This window comes from Pholcus phalangioides, unplaced genomic scaffold (genome assembly GCF_987345545.1).
Source record: "Pholcus phalangioides strain wild (caught in Gottingen) unplaced genomic scaffold, Ppha-v1.0 ptg000007l_1, whole genome shotgun sequence".
Lineage (NCBI taxonomy): Eukaryota > Metazoa > Arthropoda > Arachnida > Araneae > Pholcidae > Pholcus > Pholcus phalangioides.
This window is the reverse complement of record NW_028301600.1, coordinates 45,062,212-45,075,986: the sequence shown is the minus strand read 5'-3', so window position 1 is coordinate 45,075,986 and position 13,775 is coordinate 45,062,212. Positions and strand designations below refer to the sequence as shown.

The 13,775-nt window shown below is 34.3% G+C and overlaps 1 protein-coding gene across 2 annotated transcripts in view; it reads left to right on the top strand.

Annotated features, from left to right (window-relative positions):
* Positions 1–13,775, top strand: part of LOC149085352 (tau-tubulin kinase homolog Asator-like) — an 86,560-nt gene that overhangs the window by 54,591 nt on the left and 18,194 nt on the right. For both annotated transcript variants that reach the window (XM_089233314.1, XM_089233315.1), the window contains exons 8-9: positions 3,229–3,556; positions 7,504–10,439. In XM_089233314.1, the coding sequence (XP_089089440.1) occupies positions 3,229–3,556; positions 7,504–10,439 (3,264 nt within the window). The remainder of the gene's footprint in view (positions 1–3,228; positions 3,557–7,503; positions 10,440–13,775) is intronic.

Genomic DNA, 13,775 nt, shown 5'->3' with positions numbered 1-13,775 from the left:
CCAAGTACACATACAAGTGAGGATATAAACATAACAAGTTTTGACGCAAGTTGAATCAAATGGATTAATGGGGCAGTCAGCAAGAGGGATTTACAGAGTTTTGCTTGCAGTATCAGATTGTCAAACTTTTTTTATGGTTTAGAAGTGCTTTGCAAATGATTTAATCACGTACCCAACAGACAAATTGGCACAAAAACCTTGATTATCGACTTTTTGGATTCAAAATGTTTTGCCACTGGGTCACATACCCTATAATTGCTTTCATTACTTTGCAATATAAAAATACATATTTTTAATTAACCACTATTAGCAAGCACGTAATATTGCATCCAAACACCTGTAGACCCTTGGTTTTCTTTCCTCTCTCCTCATCATCACTGAGCTTTGTTGTAACCCTATGAAACAAAGTTAGTTTCTTTTTACCTCCATTTATTTCTATACTTGTATTAATGATTTTTTTCCACATATGATGTGTCCCTCTAATATATATACACAGGTGGAAAAAAACAGATTCAGAAAAGATGAGTAAAACTTTAAGAGGTGATACTACACACCAATACAAGCAATTGTCATCAGGGAATGCATGATCTAACATGAAACACAAATGTGCTAGTGCATTTCAAAACAGCCACTCTGCAAATGTTAAAACTGCATTTTTGTTGAAATTTATCGGGTGGAAAAAAACATCATGCATGCTAATGTAACCTGGGGAAAATCTTGTCTTCCACACCTGCTGTTCTGGTAGTCCTTGTACGACCTGCATCAGATGGGAAGCAAGAAAGGATCCCGTTTCGCACAGCTGCCGATGCAAGCATGCAAATGTTTTCGGATTGGGCAGCCGTGTTTGGGAAAAATGCTCACCATACATTCGTGCTGCCTCTGTGGTACTTCCATTTGCAGCTCATTAAATGAATGCATGTCTGCTTTTTCAGTATTGCTAAAGCACAGCATTATCCCATACATTACAACTGCAGACGTGCCAACTCTCCGGATTTAGGCAAGAGATGCCGGATTTTTCATCCTTCCTTCTGCTCTCCTAATTTTACGCGAGCTCTCACGTTGTCATGACGTCAATGACTGCCGTCGTCGTTAGGGAAAGCACCCATAGAGGGCAGCCATGGTCATTTCCATCGAGCAGCCATAAGAAAGGTCTTGGTGACCGCATTAAGCAACTGGCAAAAACGACTGTCAGGTCTTTGCAGCGTATATCAGCAATAATTTATCAGGGGCATGACCTCGGTTGCAGAAATTCCTGTATAATCGTTATTGTATTCCATTAGCAGCCATGCGGTAAACACAAGTTTTTTCATCAGCAGTTTTAATGGAGTCGATCTCCAAGGAGACTCTTCCAATTAAAAAAAAGTCTCTCTCACAGAGAGCAATCAGGTTTATAACCTGATAACCACTATAACCTGTATAATAGTTGAAATTCAAGCATAATATGTGATACAGGCGGTATAAACTACTGATTTTTTATTTTTAAATTTGTAAGATGCATTTCTTCTGAAACACATGACAGACATTCCTTAGAAGCAAACTTGGTAAGCAACACATAAACGGTACATTCTGATGTGCCTAAACTCGTTAGCAGTTCCTGCAGAGAAATGTTTATGAACTTCATGTGTGGTTTAGTAGTTGTATGGGGATAAATACCATAATACTCCTAAGTTTTAAATTGTTTCCTCCAATTAAATGTCTTCAAAAAGAAAATATAAAGCTTTAAGCTATATAAAGCTAAATGTAAAGCTTTTAAGAGTTCCTATACTCAAGATTATCAATCACTGATAGCATCCACGAAAAGAAGCACTTATGTTTTATGAACAGTATATAGATGTGATTTCTCTATTCTGCATTGAAAGACTGACATGGAATTATATTCTGCACAGGAGCAATGCAGAACCTGCTTTTGGGGAGGGAGAAGGAATGGAACTTTTTTACTTGATAGAAAAAAATTTTGAATTTTTTTTGATCGAGTTTATGAATTCTGGTGGGGGGTACCTCCCTTGAGAGAATCTTCGGATTTCTGGATTCCAAAAGTTGGCACGTCTGCAACTGTTAGAACTGTTGCACGCCGAAATAACGTCACAGTGCTGCTATTCACATCTTTTATTCACTGTGATGCTGATTTTCATATGGCTTCTTCCTCAAGTTACATTTGCATGCATGTGTGTGTGGTGTTCTTTTTCTCCCAATAAATTTCAACAGGAATGCCATTTTAATGTTTGCGGAGTGGCCGTTTCAAAACCTACTAGCGCATTTGTGTTTCATGTTAGATCATGCATTCTTTGATGTCAATTGTTTGTATTGGTGTGTACTATCACCTCTTAAAGTTTTTCCCATCGTTTCTGAATAACCCTGTATATATATATATATATATATATATATATATTTTGTTAAAAATTCATTATTTATGTATGAAAAACAAAATTGGTGGTGAGAAGAATTGGAATTTGAAATTCTTTTCTTTCTTTTCATTTGAAAATTTTTAATTAATCTCGAAAAAATCTTAATAGGCAACAGTTTTCTCCCATACACCTTTCAAAAACGTTCTGTGTTTAGCCAATGTCAGGGTGTTACCCCTGATGAGAGCCCTAGACATTGGCTGCGATTAATTTCATTTTTGAATGCTTCAGTTAATTTCATTTTTGAATTTTTCCAAGTTCATATACTGCTTTCAAATTTCATATATTGCTTTCAAATTCCAATTCTTCTCATCATCAATTTTGTTTTCAGTTTTTCGTACATAAATAATGAATTTTTTACAATGTTTTTACACTACACTGCCTATGGGACTGGTATTGGTGAGTTTAGACAAAAATTAATTAAATTTGAAACATAATGCACATTTTTCTATATGTATATATATATAAGTACGAAAGAGAACAGGTGAGGGTGGAAAGAGAAATCTACTTCATACCTATTCTTTTATCTGCTTACTATTGTTTTCCTTTCATTTGGTTTTTTTTTTTCCTTCCTTTTTTTCCCTTCTCCGTCTTTTCCTTTTTCTAACATGTGATTAGGTTAGGACAAGGTTACCATATTTATCACTGATTCATCAAATGGAGATCATCCAAATTTGTTGCCAACAGCTTATAAGAGAAGGGGTTAATATTTTATCAATGATGCATGATTTTAAAAAAGTAGTGAGATTTATTTAATATGCAGTTATTTTCATTTGTTATGCTCCAGTTCTTATATATTTAATTTTCAAATAATTCTATTTTTCAGAACACTCTTACCATGTGCAGCTGGGACAGAAAATTTGCTGGATGAAAATGTCATGCCGAATTTTGAAGACCAGGGAGATCAGCTTAAACCTGAGGAGTATTTGGAACTACAAAAATCCAGAGAAACGGATAAAGCTTCTTTGATAAACAAAGATGAAAGTTATCTTGATAAAAAACCTGCCTCTGAAATCAATGATCAACCTGCATCTGTTCCTGAACGACTTGCATATGAATTGAAGTCAAAGCAAATGGAAAACAATAACAACAACATTAATAATAATAATAATATGCTGAAGTTGAAGAATGATGAGGAAAGTCAAAAGCATGAAGTAAGTATTTATGTTTGTTTAGTAATACAGCAGAACCCCCTCTTTTAAAGACAAATAATAATTCTCTTGTGTAATATTGAAAGTATACATTTCAAACCCCAGATTCACTGTCACCCCTCTATTACAGACAAAAAAAAATTTCCCCACCCAGTATATGCCAGTATGCATCAAAATTCAATTTTACACCTCTAAATTTTATTGAGGAGCAAAAATACTCCTTCAAATTTTAGGTGATTTTTTAGAGTTATTTCTCTTTGTTCCATCAAAAAAATACTCCTCTGTTTACAAAAACCCCCATAAAAATTTTGAAGAGGAGTGAAAAATTACTCTTCAAAATTATTTTTTCAGAAAACACTGGCCTTGCAAATATCTGCAAAAGTGGGGTTTTACTGTACAACACAATATGATGCCAAACTTTTTATATAGTGTGAATTTCATGTGACATTCAAGAAACAAGAAAGATGCAAGAAACTTTTCTTCATATGAGTGTTCCAATAACCACAAATTGAAGGCTCAGAAGTCAATTAGTGTAAGTCAATTGACATTAAAAATGATATAAAAGGATCTTTTCATTCTCTGGTCAGTATAAGTGGCACTATTTGCTATTGTAGTATAAAGATAGCAACTGGAATGCTTTGGCAACTGAAAGTTTTAACAATAAAGAGGCACTTGCAATATGAAAGCCATTTTCAACAAATTAACTTACACTGATTTTCTTCTAAGCTCTCCAAATCTAACAGAGGGGAAGAAAATTGTGATTTTTCTTAGTTCTCTCTTTATAATGCCAGTGCATTTACTTTATGAATTAAAATATCAAAAATATAAACTGAGGTCCTAAATAAGATCATTCTTCTCTAAGCATAAATGCTCTTTTCATACAGGTTGATATCATATTTGTCATCTATAGATGTTTACACAATGTAAGCAGGGCTTTGCTAGCCCTGTTTACAAGGGAAATGAAAAAGCAGTACCTTTTACTCAGCAATAGGAGAAAATTGCACCAGGTCACCATGGCGACTAAAAAATTTGTATTGGTGCCTAAAATTTTCTTTGTGTAGTTACTAAATTCCAAACTGAGAGCAGCACAAAATGTTTGGAATTTATAACAGCGTATCTGCAAACATTAAAGAGGGTCACTATGACCTGAAAAAGTCAAAAGTGACATTTTGGACCTTTTTCTTTAGGTAAAAATGTTTTTGGCACCTAAATTTTTTTGCAGTTTGTCTTGTGCTGGATTATGCTAAAGGGGCATGAAACCATAAAAAGTCCACCAAAGAAAAATCGTTCTTCCTCTTTTCTTTCAAATCTTTCTCTACAAAAGAAAAAAGTTCCAAAGCATATTTATATTCACCAAATCATCTCCATTCAAACCCCAATCTTGCACATGTAAACAGGGTTTTTGTGCTGCGTACAGTTTGAGCATGAATATTTGTAGTTGTTTAATATTTACTTTAACTTGTGGTAACTTGAAACAAGACTCTAAGAATGGCAGTTTTTAAAAGCTGAACAAAGATGAAATGTAGGAGCAGGAAAATTAACATGATTCATACATATTTTTGCAGAGGAAAATCAATTGTCATGTTGTCATCAATTGTCTTGTCAACAAGTAGTTTTTTTTTTTTTTTTAATATAGGTAAACCCATTTTTGACTGATGTTGCATTTGTGCAACTCTTCATTTAAAAATTTTTTCGAATACTTTTCATTCAAGTTTTTGTATGAAATTGATATTTTTGGGGGGGGGGGGAACTAAAAGGTCTAACGAGTGTCATAGTATTTTTTTAAATTTGTTTAAAATGCAATTTGATTTTTTATGATTTTTCGAAAATGAAATTTTCAGAAATTTTATACTGATTTTCTATTTGAATTTTTTTTCCTGACCAAGAACAGAAATAAATTTTTAAGAATAGAAAAATAATTTTTCCTCAAATTTTTTTTTGTTACAAGGTACATGAAATTTCCAAAAATTATAATTATTTTAATTAAACTAAGATAATTAAATGGCATTAATTACAAAGAAAAACATGCTAAATTGATGTCCAATTTCCTGAAACTTTGAAAATATGTTATTTAAGTAGCCAGTCATCATATATAAAAAATTCTGTGATTTTGTCACAAATTACAAACGAGGTCAAAAATGAGTTAAATCTGAAAAGTTTCTAGCTAATCTTATCTACCATATATACTCGTGTATAAACCGTTTTTTTGTGGAAAAATTCGTTCTTCAAGTGGGGGGGTCGTAGTAATTTTTGCAGCAGTATTCAAGAAACCGGCATTATTGGTATGGGATATGTTCAAACCCCACATGGAACGGATTATGTCAAAGCCGAGGCAAAGAAATCGAAAACATCATTGGCTTCAATACTTGGTGGGATAACGTCGATTCTACAGCCTTTAGATGTGAGCATCGACAAGACTAAGACTATTTAAGAAATTTGTGGATCGAATGGATGACTTCCGATGATAAAGAAACTACAAAAAGTGGTGCCTTTAAGAAACCTGACATTGGCCTAGCGTGCCAATGGGTACATGAGGCATGGAATTCTGTTTCCACCGAACCTTCAAAAAGTATTGCATCAGCAATGCGATGTATGGAACTGAAGATGATATCCTCTTTGAAAGTGGCACAATGGAAATGAGACAGCCCAGACGAAGATAAAAACAAAGATGCTGTATGCTGTGATGATCTGATGGATTACGATGAGCTTGGAGACTCAAAAGAAACGGATTAAAAAGTTTGAATCATTTTCTATTGTAAATTTTCGTAAGCTGTTGATGTTGCATAAAAATATACGATTTTTTTTTCTCTGAAATGCACGGATTTTTTGGGGTCGGCTTATACACGGGTTTTAAATTTATTGCGGTTTTGGTGGTCCTGAAGTGGGGAGGGGGTCGGCTTATACACGAGTATATACGGTATATCAACCTCTCCGATGTTTTTGTTTTTCTTGCTCCTTCTTTGAAAGAAATGTATTTTTTCCTCCCCAATGCAAGGATCCACCAAAAGTGAAAACTTGGGGCCTTTTGGAAAAAACCAGAAAAAAGATTATTCAATTATTATAGTTAAATTAATTTTTTATATGCTTGCACGTATACAGGATTACTTGCACTAATAGGTTTTAGTGATTTGATAACAATAGACTATGTGGTACCGTGTGTGAAGATAAGGAGGTCTATGAATGAATATTCATGATTACAGTAGGTAGGAATTTTTGGCTGAGGAACAAGTATTTGTTATCATTTGTTTCTTGTTCTAAAACAGAAGCCTCATTTTTTTTAAATGAGAGACTTTAAAACTTCCTACATTAGTTACTGTTTATATACCTGTGTGTGTAAAACTGTTGCATCTGAATCATGGTTGCTCGAGCACCCCAGTATTTTTTAGCATTTGCCTGAGCACATCAGAATTTATTCAAAATCATAATTTTTACATGAAGCTCAACCCAGGCACCACAGGTCTAAAACACCTCAGACACCTCCTGAATTAAATTCTCTCCACTTAAATAAGCATTTAGATTCCAGCATCATGCATAAATCAGTGATGTGGGATGAACCATGCATCAAATAAAAAAAGGGAAATTAGAAATCAATTCTCAAGCATAATTTCTTGTCGAAAAAGAACTGTTAGGTATAATATAATGGACAAATAAACTGCTAGCAAATTATATAATGCCGAATTATAATAGGTGTAAACTTGTATCCAGCCCATGATCCCAAGCCCACTCAATATTTGCCACCCCATCTCAATAATACCTATAGAAATATTTTATGTTTCAGTGCCTTCCCTCCTCAATATTTCTATTAACATTAACAGCTTTGCACATATTGTACTTGATATTATTTCTAATTTGATGTGTGTTGTTTGGTTGATGTGTCCTGTGTGTTCTTTGGTTGAAAGTTACAAATTTTCTGTTTGAAATTTCAGTTTTTTTTTGTTGTTTTTTTTCAGGATCTTGATGCTGCTAATAAAGTACTGAAAGCTAGAAAAGAAGGAAGGCATCTTTCTGCAGATGGGTGGTCAAATAATTATGGTATTTCCAGTACAAATGCTGATCAAAACAAAAGCAGCATTAGTCTAAAACAGAGAAAAGAGCTTCCAAAACTTATCATTAGAGCTTTTCCTGAGTCTCGAGCTCCAGCTGATGAGTGTTCTAGTCCTCATTATAAAGAAGGCAGTGGTCAAGAAGGCTTGAACTATGTTGGTGAACCAATCAAAACAACATATAGTGATATTAGCAAGCATACTCCACCAACTGAGCCTAAAGGCAAAGATGTTAAGGAGCAGGGTCTCCGTGAACATAGAAAACCAAGATTCCACTCTTCTGGAACTAAGTCTCGCTACAAAGACATCTCCATTACACAATTTGCTATGGCAGATGATGATAATATATCTGCATTGCAACAAGTCACTAAAGGAGGAGGACCAGCTTTGACATTAGCATCAAAGTGGCAATACTCTTTTGATGACAGTGAAGAAACAGACCATGAAATGGAAGAAAATGCTCATCTTACCTCTCCAGATCATTTTCCTTCTAAAGAAAAATCTCTGTCACCTACAGTTTGCAAATCTTCAAAAGGTTTGGAAGTTTTCAATACCAAACCTACAAAATCATCTAAAAAAGATGACAACAGCAGTGAAAGGTGCCTTGGTATTAACACTAAGCCAATCAGTAAATTTACTGTTTACAAAGACGGCCAGCGCACAAAAAGACGACGCCCTGTTCGACGATCATTATCACAGCCAGCAAAAATGCCACCTAAACTTTCTTTACGAAATATGCAAACTGCCAGCAATAATGATGAGTCTCCATGTATCCATTTTGGAGGATCTCCTCTTAGTGGCGAAATACCACAGGGCTTGCCTCGTTGTTGGAGCTGTCCAACCATATCATTACAAATTCGTTCACATCTTCAGCCACCACTGAAACAACAAGCATCTTTTGATGAGAATGTGTATGATGTTGATATAATGAGAAATGTTGCAGCAAAACAAAAAGCAAGCAAAGAAATTCAATATTACAGTGAGAATAGAAGGTCGTCTTTGCCATTTTTAATCTCGGATGATGGCAAGCCCCCAGATGATAGCAGATTATCTCATTCAAATGAACAGACTAAAACAGATATTGGAAGCGCAAAATTTTTGTCCAAATCACCTAGAAACGTGGCTATTGGTCATTTACTTGACTCGGTGGAACTGAAAAAAGAAGAAAAAAATGAGGATGCTAATACAGATTCTAGCAAATCTATTCATAAATCTTCTAATTCATGTCGTAAAGGAATACTTAAGAAAAATAAATCTGAAAGACCTCATTCTGTCCAAAATGAAACTGAAATTAGAGGGGTTCAAAGGAGTTTATCTGGTCCAAGAGAAATGTGGCAGAAACGAGAAGAAGCAAAATTACAAGGTGAGTTTCCTTACCATAGAAGGTCTTCAGCATCATTATCTATTTCAATACAAAAATCTAGAATATCTAAAGAGTTTTCTGAAAGTATTGGGGATGAAAAGGATAAAATAATGATTTATGATGACCAGCAGTTAGGAACCCAAGCAAAGGAACCATTAGAGCTTAAAGGTAAGCCAAGTGTGAAACATAAAGTAAGAGATGTTAATATAAAACGATCTATGAGATGTAGAGATGGTGACAGTCTACAGAAAACATCAGAAATTACTGTTTCTGATATGTCTGATATACTTCTGAAATCAACTAAACCTTTAGCTGGCAATATTAGCTCAGAGTTATGTGAGAAACAACAAATATTAGAAACATCGACAGATGGTATGGTAATTGGCTCAGAATCTGTAGGTAAAGATATGAAAAATGAAACATATAATTATCAAGCAAAATCAAATAATCCAGAGGATTTAATAAATAGGGATGGCATATGGGCTTCAACTTATGTAGATAATGCTCAGTACACATTCCACAATGATAGAAATAAGTCTGTGGATGCTGCTTCAAACAAAAGGCTTGTGAGGCGGCGATCCCCATTGCCATCTCAAACTGATGATAGAAGTTTTTCACCTTACAATAGCTATAGTCAAGAAGGAAGTTCTGGATGGAATTCTATAGAAGCAAACTTTGGTGATGAAAACCCACCTTCTCGAATTCCAGTGAGATTGCCAGAAGGTAAGAATTCAGATTTAGACCAACTGTGCTGGAAAAGTGGCAAACAAAACTCTATAGGAGATGACCCTTGTTTTCATATACGTAAACGTGTTTTACATGAGGGCAGACGACGCCCTAGGTCTATGATTATGAGTGCGAATATGAGAAATGGCATGAATATAAATGGAGATGAATATGAAAACTTCATGATTAGACGTCATTCAGGTACTGTGCCAGAAAACATTAGTTTTGATAGAGCAAAACTTTTGGAATCTGAAAGTTGTGGTAAAGATCATGATTTTCTGCCACTCAGTACACTTAATAAGACTGATGATATCAAATCTATTGAGTGCAGGCGCAGACGAGAAAATCCAGATGATAAATATATTAAAGATGAGAGTGAATTGAAATTATCTTTTGTAAGGCGTAGACACCGGCCAACTTCAATTACTAGTTTATCACGTATCCCTCGTCCATGTTACAATAAGCAGCTTTCTGATCCTGATGGGAGCCTTTATGGAGATCATAATAGTATGACGAGCAGTGATGTAGAAAAGTGTACAAAATATATAAATGATAAGAGTGCTGGCATATTATCCAGAGACAAAATGCTTCAGAGTGTGAATTCTGTGCCCTTGGTATCTACAAATGCTGATGATTTTGCTGGAATGCCTTTCTTAGAAGATAATGATGCAGAAAATAGACTTCTCATATCTCCTTATAAAGGACCAAGACCACCACCTGGGGAGCCTCCTGTTAATTGCTGTTTACCTTCAAGGTGTGTAGTGGCATGCTATTAGTTTCTATTTTTACTTTTACATGCCACAGTTTCTCAGCTTCAGCTTACCAAATACATATATAGATTTCATACTGCATGATTTTACATGATGTATTTACTCTCTCTTTGTGCTAATTTTTTTATTTATTACTTTTGTTATAATTTTTTTTTTTTTTTTGTCTATTTTTTTTTTTTTAATTGATAAGTTATCTCACCTTGTTGTGTTTGCCATTGAAACAAAGATTTTACCACCCTATCTGTCCTATCATATATTGCTTTCACTTTTTATTTTACCTTGTAATGTTCATTTCATTTAAACAATAGTGGCTTGCTTGATTTAATACTTTGTGATTTTCTTCTTTGAATTTTATATAAGTTATTGAGTATATTGTTCTGATTTTTCAAAATACATTGAAACTTCCATATAATGATATTACGTTTTGGTCTGGGAGATTTCCCATAGCAATAATGTATATTTGACTGTATTCCATATATAATGATGAATCCTTTATAACAATAATTTTCTCTGGACCCTTGAAAATCATTATACAGTTGAACTTGGTTAATTTGAAGCTCAATGGGACTGCAGAAAAGTTGAGATTATCCAATTCATCAATACCAGATTCTTGAATTGAGTAAAAATTGTCAATCATCAACGTTCACATAGGATTCATAAGTGATCTTACTTGCTACATTATTTCTATTTTGAATCTACATCACAGTAGAATTTGATGATTATGCTTAAAGCCTGATTTATGCAAAATGGTTCCTGATCATCTTTAGATAGGATTGCAAACAGATTCCTAATCTTTGCTAATCATTCGTATGGTATCAAGGAGGTCTACTCTCATTTGCACATTAGAATTTAAGCCTTCCAATATTTTCTATACACTTAATGATAATAAAAATATTTCATATTTTGGATGGTTCATTTTAGGTTGTCATGTGGTAGAAGCAGCTAGATAACAAAATAATCAATATTAAGTAAAATTGGGATTGCTGACAAGGCAACCAATGCTGCGCTATTTGGAACAAAAGCAGAAACTGAATGTTTGTAAACTGAAGAAAGCTCTTCTCTATATATACGTGATGATGATCTGAATCATGAAGATGTTACAGCAGCTGATTTGCATATCAAATTGCAACAGCAGCAACATGATGAATGCATTGGGGGGAGGGGGTAACTGAAAGTTGACCATCATCTTGACTTGAGTGTGTATGAAAGAGAGAAGGGGATGCATTGCATTGTATATTCAGTAATTAGTTAGAGACTGCCCCCCCCCACTTAAAATTTATAAGGGGGGGGGCTCAAATAGCTGAAGCTCAAGGTTCTGGCACTTATATATATCAGGTGGTACACAATCTCAATTCACCAAGCTCCACTGTATAGAAATTTCACTGTCATTTAATTTGTACTTTCAAAAGAGAAATTTTGTCATACTATATATTCCCCTCTCTGTGCCAGAGACGTGAATGTGCAAACTTTTACTTTTCAGGTTTATCAGCTGGATGGATAACTTATTTTGCTACATTCTGCCAAAAATGTGACTGTGTATCCCCTGTTGAAAAACATGATACAAAACATTTTAAGAAAATGACATCCATAGAATAAACATTCCAAGGTCATTTCCCAATTTTCTGAAATTAGCACATTCATGTTTCTAGCATAAGGGGTACAATATGAAATACTGTATTTCTTGAAATATCTGCCACAATTCTTATGTTATAAAAAAATGCTTCAAAAGCTTGCAATTCTTAGGCCAGTGTATGTTCATAGGCTAATGTTCATTATACTTATATTTTCTTTAAGAAAGCAACTAAAATTACTGACTCCTAGATTTGAACAGGTTTGCGAATTGTGAGACTTTAACAACACTATATGGCAACTTGAAAGCCAGTTTGCAACAGGCAGAACCCTGTGGGTGCACATCAAGAAAACAGCTATATTTCATGTTTTGACTGAGCTAATAAAAACAGCTGCAATATGTACAACACATATTTGCTGAAAGAGTCCTACCCTCCATACTTTATTAAGTACTCAATCATAAGAAGCTATTAAGCAAATATTCCAAATTTCTTGGAATGCATCACATCCACAGAAGCCAATGGGAATCAAGAATGAAAATTCCCATAGGTTCCACTCATCTCTCTGGTCTTTCACTAAAAACTGCCATAGACTCACAATCTACTGTAGATCATACTGCAATCATTAAGAAAATATTGTAAAATGCACACATAAATTTGTCTTCTGGATAATTTATCAAGTTAGCAAAAATTTCTTAAATCATGTGCACCTAACTCAGAGGTCTGGAGTTGGAACAGTATAGTGATTCAAGGTGGATAAGATAAGGGCAGTCTTTTAGAATACTGAAAACTCAAATTATCCATAGCAATGGGTAAAAAATAGGTAAGATGTTAGAGTTTTACTTGAAAAAGGACCATGGTGGGGGGGGGGGGGGAATACCTTGATAGGAAATGTTTTGAAAATTTCCAGTATCCACAATTACCTGGAACTTTATACTTTCAAGACTGATTTTCAAAACACTACTGTAGTTGCTATGGGTTTGTACAAGATGTTACTGTACATGAATAGTGAAGTTTGAATAGTACTCCTACTATACTAAACCACACATGTACCTTGTCCATATTTCTCTGCGGAACTTCTAATGAATTGGTACATGTTGGAATGTGTGTGTCTGTGTTGTGAACCTAATATGAAGCTTGTTTCTGTGTAATGCTTGTTATAGTGCTGCCATCTACCACATATTTTTCAAACTATGAGCAAAGTGTAATATTTGATGATTTTACCATTGTAGGCTTGTTGCTCTTTGCGGCGGGCAAGACTTTTTACTGTGGAGATCGGCTTGCATTCGCACCTCAAAGTTGGGAACAAAAAATAAAAAATATCAGGCGAGTTTGTGGGACTTGAACCCACAACCTTCGCTATGTGCGTCTCATGCTCTAACCGCTGTACCTATTGTGGATGTTTGAATAGTGCTAAAAAATATTTTACAGGGGATAGTTAGACAAATAAGTTAAAAAATTCTGCATTAAAATAATGAGTTTGTAATTGAAGCTGGGTTGGGTTTCTTCCAAGACAGTGGAAGAAACATGAAAAAACTGGAAGAAATTTTAAAAAAAAGTGCATTAATTACCGTTTAGTTGAAGTACACATAATTAATGCTTGTTATTTCACCTCATTGGTTGTGAAATAATACCAAATATGTTTTAAAAACAATATTTTTTTAACATTTAATTATAAATATCTCACCAAGATTTACAATATTTAATTTTCCAATAAGTGGTGTTTTCCCAGAATCAATCAAAATGGCCATC